General features: G+C 50.5%; 1 protein-coding gene across 1 annotated transcript in view; it reads left to right on the top strand.

The window, feature by feature from the left end:
• Positions 1–2,453: 2,453 nt before the first annotated feature.
• Positions 2,454–6,382, top strand: part of abcd1 (ATP-binding cassette, sub-family D (ALD), member 1) — a 7,748-nt gene continuing 3,819 nt past the window's right edge. Inside the window, exons 1-11 of the mRNA XM_076138415.1 lie at positions 2,454–2,601; positions 3,424–3,606; positions 3,741–3,862; positions 4,054–4,211; positions 4,515–4,702; positions 4,923–5,097; positions 5,186–5,376; positions 5,502–5,682; positions 5,774–5,916; positions 5,998–6,166; positions 6,271–6,365. Coding sequence (XP_075994530.1) covers positions 3,496–3,606; positions 3,741–3,862; positions 4,054–4,211; positions 4,515–4,702; positions 4,923–5,097; positions 5,186–5,376; positions 5,502–5,682; positions 5,774–5,916; positions 5,998–6,166; positions 6,271–6,365 — 1,533 coding nt within the window. The 5' untranslated portion in view covers positions 2,454–2,601; positions 3,424–3,495. The remainder of the gene's footprint in view (positions 2,602–3,423; positions 3,607–3,740; positions 3,863–4,053; positions 4,212–4,514; positions 4,703–4,922; positions 5,098–5,185; positions 5,377–5,501; positions 5,683–5,773; positions 5,917–5,997; positions 6,167–6,270; positions 6,366–6,382) is intronic.

Genomic DNA, 6,382 nt, shown 5'->3' with positions numbered 1-6,382 from the left:
CATGTTGTCGGGTTCAAGTGGAACACTATCTGGTTCAAGCTCACGTTCTAATTCTTTAGTGAACCAGAGGGAAATCTGATTGACACAACGCTCAACCAGATCCTTTGTCTTCAAGTAAAGGTGGTAGCTCAAGAGCATTTCCTCTGTGCTACTCTGTCTCCAGTCAGCAAAGCTCACAGTAGCACATGTGAACATGGGCACAAAGGGCATCTCACATTTGGTTCCTGACGTAATCAAATGGAAAAGTTTCTTTGTGAACTTTTCCTTCAGATGGAAGAATTCATCTCTTAGCTCAGACTTCTCCAGCTGTTGATGGAGGTCTGATTCTAGACAGATTTCTGTCTCTGCTTCGTCCTCGTCGTCTGGCCTCAGAATCTCCTCAATCATCAAGTCAGCCATGCTGTGAATGCCTCTGATCTCATCTTCTGTTGGTGTGGATGAAGGCATGGCCCACTGTGGAGAGTTCCTGGCCTCTACTGTCACAACTGCTGTTTTAGAGCCCAAAAGAAGTTTGCCACAGGTCAGTATATCGTTGCTATGTGGCATCTGAGACCCCCTCCTGAAGGCTCCCACCTTCTGCACCAGGTAATGCTTCAGGAAGCCCCGTAACCGCTCTTTACATTTGTTCTTCCCACAGTGAAGCGAGAGCTTCCCAAATGTAGCGTTCATACTATTCAATGCGCTGTCATGACCTTTAGTCTGCTGAGCCAGCCATGTGTTCAGAATGGCGGCGATGTGATCAACTATAAGTTGAAGTGTAGGGGTGTAAATACGACCAAGGGTGACAAACACAAGTGGGACTCTGGAGTCTGTCCTGAGACCCTTATTGGTGAGACACAGGACGTAACTGACACGCTTATAAACCACCGAGGCAAACAACCTGTTCACGATGTTGAAGGATTCAGAAATCGTCCCCTTGAACTCAACAACATCGGCAAGCGCCTGAAGGATGGAATCCCCCAGGCAGCGGCAGATACGGGACTCTTGTAGACCCAAGTCGCACATGATCCTGGTTTCAGTTGTTGTCATGTTGTACTCCTTGACGTTGTCGTATAAATGCGGTATGACATACAGCAGGATCTCCTCTGCAGCAGTCTGTATTACCTGCAGAGCCATCTCTGCCACCACGGCCATGAACGCCGCGTTCCGAGTGCTGCCTGCCATCCACCTCTGCTGCCTGAGAACAAACACGCCAAGAAATCAACCACAGCTCACATGGCCCCTTGATGAAGGTCCCTGAATGCAGGAGTTCTTACCTTCTAGTGATTTGCTGCCAGCACTCAGTGATGATTGGCCTGAAGGTCTCTGCTGTAAACTCAGGCAGCTTCTGGATTTCTTTGTCTGGTTTGGTGGACTTGTGTTGAACCTTCTCAGGACAAACTGTGATATCCTCCATGTTCACTTCTTTACTTTTTAGTTTACACTCACAGTAACAGAATCTAACCTGACTGCTGGGCTCAGCTTTAAGAGCTTTGAGCTTTAAGAGACACCATGACATCATTTCTACTAAACCCAAGCATGATGTTTGAAACCAATGACATCATTTTCAAAGCAGTAGTATTGTAACCACTACAAGTATTTTAAGAAAATATGGAAGCACTTATGCCCATTATGCCCCTCCCCTTATCTGGAATCAGGTCGTGGCAGTAGGCTAAGCAGGGTTTTCCTGAAGTCCCTTTCCCCAGCAACGCTTTCCAGCTCCTCCTGGATCCTGAAGTGTTCCCAGGCTAGATGAGATGTAGTCTAGTCTACGAGTTCTTGGTAATTGAAAGCTTTGCCTTCCTGCTTAGGTCTATCTTCATCACAGCAGTCCGGTACAATGTCCTCATCACTGCTGATGCCCCATCCGCCTGTCCATCTCCTGCTCCGTTTTACCTTCACTCGTAAACAAGACGTAAGATACTTGAAATGCTTTGCATGGGATCGGTCAAGCAGGAGAGGCCAGCAACTCTGGCTGATTGTAGTACAACAGACAAGAGGGCAGCTTCAGGGTGACCTCGCTGGAAGCTAGACTGGTTGATCATGTAGTTTGTTCTCAGACGGGAAGTTTGAGACTTTTAGACTTTTGAGTGTATGTTTGTAGACCTGAGGTCGCTTGAGTGAGTGTGAGTGTGTGTGTGTGTGTGTGTGTGTGTCCTCCTCCTGTTGCGAGTAAGGAACTGATAATCGATTAAACCGATTCATGGATCAGTGTGGGAGAAAAGGCTGGCAACAGGTTTGTGGGTCTGGGGTCATGGGGAGATGGGGGGCCGGGAGCTTTTACAAGAACTGTTTACCATTAGCAGATACTTTATAAGGGGAGAATTAAAGAGTATGAAGCTAAACTCACAGTGACCCTAACCCTCACACTGACCCTCACAGTGACCCTGAGGAGCTGAGCCGCCTCACGGGTCGATCTGGTCGATCTGGCGGTCAAAGCGGCGGAGCGCGTGAGGCGGTTTGAGCGGCTGGCGGCTCGTTTGATGTCCGGATGAGACAAACTAACTTCCTGTTATGTTAACGGAGTTAGCTTTAGCACCGCTCTGCTAGCTCCTGGGTCTTAACCCCCATTAACGGATTTAAACCATTAAGCTATTCGTACAATTTAGCGTCACGTCAGCGGTAAGACACGTACGTGTGTGTGTGTGTGTGTGTGTGTGTGTGTGTGTGTGTGTGTGTGTGTGTGTGTGTGTGTGTTAAAGTAAACACACACAGTTTGTGAGAGTTTGTCCCTGTCGCGTCCCGCTGTTAGCTGGATGCTAACGGAGCTGTCGCTAACCGGGGAAGTTTCAGAGCCGCCGGTTTCTTTTGATCCGTCGTGTTTATTCTTTAAGTTTATATTTATTACGGTTATACGTTAGTAACGGACTAACCCTTCCCGATGTGTTTCTGTAACACATTCATGGACTTTGCAGTAGTTTGTAATCGTCCCAAAGTGTTTGAGTGTCAAAGTTTCAGAGCAGGACACAAACGCGTCTCTGCTTCAGAAGCTTCAGTCTGACAGCACAACAACAACAACACAACAACAACAACACGCTACATCGCTCCAGACTAACGCTACAACAGTTATAGAGCTACATTGTTGTTGTTGTTGTTGTTGTTGTTGTTGAGTGATTGACAGACCAGGTTGGTAAATCAGTCAGTGTGAAAGAGGAGGAGTGTGATGCTGACCTACATCACTTACACAGACTAACGCAGGCTGGTTGGTATGGTAACACGTTGGTAGTCGGCCCCTGCCTAACCTAAGGTGCAGGTGACCTCATTATGTTTTATAAGCTTTTTAATCCTTCGGGATTTTTGTAAACAAATACCTCTTGTTGAAAGTAACTTTGTTGAAAGAAACACAGCCTCTCACTAAGTTACACCACCAATTAGTTTGAATGAAGAGCTCAGACAAGAAGAAGACCACTAATTATTAGTAACAGTTGCTCCGTCGGTCCACAGGGACACAGGGATGAGGACCCGGGTCAGTCCAGAGCCTGAACAGTGTTGGAGTTTGTTGAAGCCTTTGTGAAGATGCAGCTTCCTGCTCAGCTAAGGAGCTCCAGGGTCAGGAGGCTCACAGCTCTGCTGCTCACTGCTTATGCTGTCAAGAAGCTGAGCCCATACTTGTGGAGGAGGCTACAGGTACACACACACACACACACACACACACACACACACACACACACACACACACACTGAGCCCACATGTGCTATTCTCTTCTCCTCTCACTCATTTGTTCTCTGCTCTTCACCGCTGGTTGTCTTGGTTTTTTCAGAGGGGGGTGGGAGGAAAACTGCTGGGCAGCACCGACCATCATGTGGGTGTGGAGACCTCCTCCTCCTCCTCCTGTAGGACTGTGGACAGTGATGGAAGGAAGAAGAAGAGCAGGGATAGCAGGTAGGGAGCAGGTTTAACTTCATTCCTGTTCACTTTGAATCTTTCTCAAAGTCTTTCTAGACAGATTTTCAAAGAAAGAGCTGAAACTAATGATGTCTGTCATGCAGGGACTAGATCTAATACCTGTGTGTGTGTGTGTGTGTGTGTGTGTGTGTGTGTGTGTGTGTGTGTGTGTGTGTGTGTGTGTGTAGGTCTCCAGCAGTGAACAGAGACTTCCTCCTCCGTCTGTCTGGCCTGTTGAAGCTGTTGTTCCCTAAGCTGCTGTGTCCTGAGGTCGGCCTCCTCGCTGTGCACTCTGTCACTCTGATCTGCAGAACCTTCCTCTCCATCTATGTGGCTTCACTGGACGGTCAGTGTGTGTGTGTGTGTGGGGGCGCATGTGACAATTCCATTACTGTTGTATGTTAGGAGTATGTAGTTCAGAAGGTGCCATGTGTAATGAGCATGCTGTGTGTGTCTCTGTGTGCGTGTGTGTGTGTGTGTGTGCCTGCGTGTGGGTGTGTGTGTGTGTGTCTCTGTGTGTGTGTGTGTGTCTGTCTGTGCGTGCGTGTGTGTGTGTGTGTGTGTGTGTGTGTGTGTGTGTGTGTGTGTGTGTGTGTGTGTGTGTGTGTGTGTGTGTGTGTGTGTGTGTGTGCACGTGTGTGTGTTGCAGGTCTCATAGTGAAGTCCATCGTACAGAAGAACCCCCAGGCCTTCGTGCTGCAGCTCTCTAAGTGGCTGCTGGTCGCTGTGCCTGCTACCTTCATCAACAGTGCCATCAGATTCCTGGAGGGTCAGCTGAGCCTCAGCTTCAGGAGCCGATTGGTCAACCAGGCCTACCAGCTGTACTTCACCAACCAGGCACATGCACACACACACACACACACACACACACACACACACACACCAGGGGTCAGGCACAGGACCCCATCTGATCCTGATCCTGGTTTAAACAGGAATGTTTTGCCCCCCCCCCCCCCTCTCTCTCTCTGTCCCTCTCTCTCTCTCTCTCCCCCTCTCTCCCCTCCTCTCTCTCCCCCCCCCTCTCTCTCTCTCCCCCCCTCTCCCCCCCTCTCTACAGACGTATTACCGTGTCAGTAACATGGATGGCCGCCTGTCTAACCCTGATCAGTCTCTAACAGAGGACATAGTGATGTTCTCAGCGTCGGTGGCTCATCTGTACTCAAACCTCACCAAGCCCATCCTGGACGTGGTGGTGACCTGCTACACGCTGCTACGCACCGCACACGCCAAAGGTCTGTGTGTGTGTCTGACATGTGTGTGTGTCTGACATGTGAAGCTCCCCTGCTGATCGCCTGTTCATTCTGCATCGCCCCTCTGAAGGAGCAAACACCACCTGGCCCTCAGTCATCGCCGGCCTGGTGGTGGCGCTCACAGCCAAGGTGCTGCGCTCCTGCTCCCCTCGCTTTGGGAAGCTGGTGGCCGAGGAGGCGAAGAGGAAAGGAGACCTGAGGCACATGCACTCACGCATCATCGCCAACTCAGAGGAGATCGCCTTCTACGGAGGACACAAGGTCTCACACACACACACACACACACACACACACACACACACACACACACACAGACTGACACACGGCACCAGGAGCCTCAGTCTGCCCCCTCACAGTGTGTGTGTGTGTGTGTGTGTGTGTGTCAGGTGGAGCTGGCCCAGCTGCAGAGGAGCTCCAGGTCTCTGTTCTCTCAGATCCATCAGATCCTGGTGAAGAGGCTGTGGTACGTGATGTTGGAGCAGTTCCTCATGAAGTACGTCTGGAGCGCCTCAGGCCTGGTGATGGTGGCCGTGCCCATCATCACCGCCACAGGATACTCCCAACACGGTGAACACACACACACACACACACACACACATGCTTCACTTCCACCTCAAAGGCCCAACCTGTGTGACCTTTCACCTGCTGATGTCATCAGATTCAGAGGAGGTGAAGCAGGCGGCCATGGTGATGAAGGAGGAAGAGCTTGTGAGCGAGCGGACGCAGGCCTTCACCACAGCCAGGAACCTCCTGAACGCAGCAGCAGATGCTGTGGAGAGGATCATGAGCTCCTACAAGGAGGTACAGGTCTCCTCTCCTCCTCCTCCTCCTCCTCCCTCTGTCCCTCTCAGGTTCTCTCATCCTCCCCTTTAACCCCTCCAGCTCACAGAGTTAGCAGGCTACACGTCTCGCGTGTCTGAGATGTTTGAGGTGTTTGAGGACGTGAAGGAGGGAGTGTACCGCCGCTCTGCAGACAGAGAGACGGAGCGTCCAGCAGAGGGCGCTGTGGTTCAGCATGGACACAGAGTGACGGGACACCTGGAGATGAGAGGTAGTGAAACACACACACACACACACACACCACCTAGAGCTGCTCCATGAACAGGTCTGTGTGTGTCTGTCTGTCTGTCTGTCTATCTGTGTGTGTGTGTGTAGGTCAGGTGATCAGTGTAGACAAGGGGATTCGCTGTGAGAACCTGCCAATCATCACACCAAATGGAGACGTGGTGGTGTCAAGCCTCAACATTCAGGTAACACAAACACACAC

This window comes from Genypterus blacodes, unplaced genomic scaffold (genome assembly GCF_046128005.1).
Source record: "Genypterus blacodes isolate CSIRO-AG114 ecotype Tasmania unplaced genomic scaffold, CSIRO-AGI_Gbla_v1 ptg000367l_1, whole genome shotgun sequence".
Taxonomy (NCBI): domain Eukaryota; kingdom Metazoa; phylum Chordata; class Actinopteri; order Ophidiiformes; family Ophidiidae; genus Genypterus; species Genypterus blacodes.
This window is presented reverse-complemented; position numbering and strand designations above follow the sequence as displayed.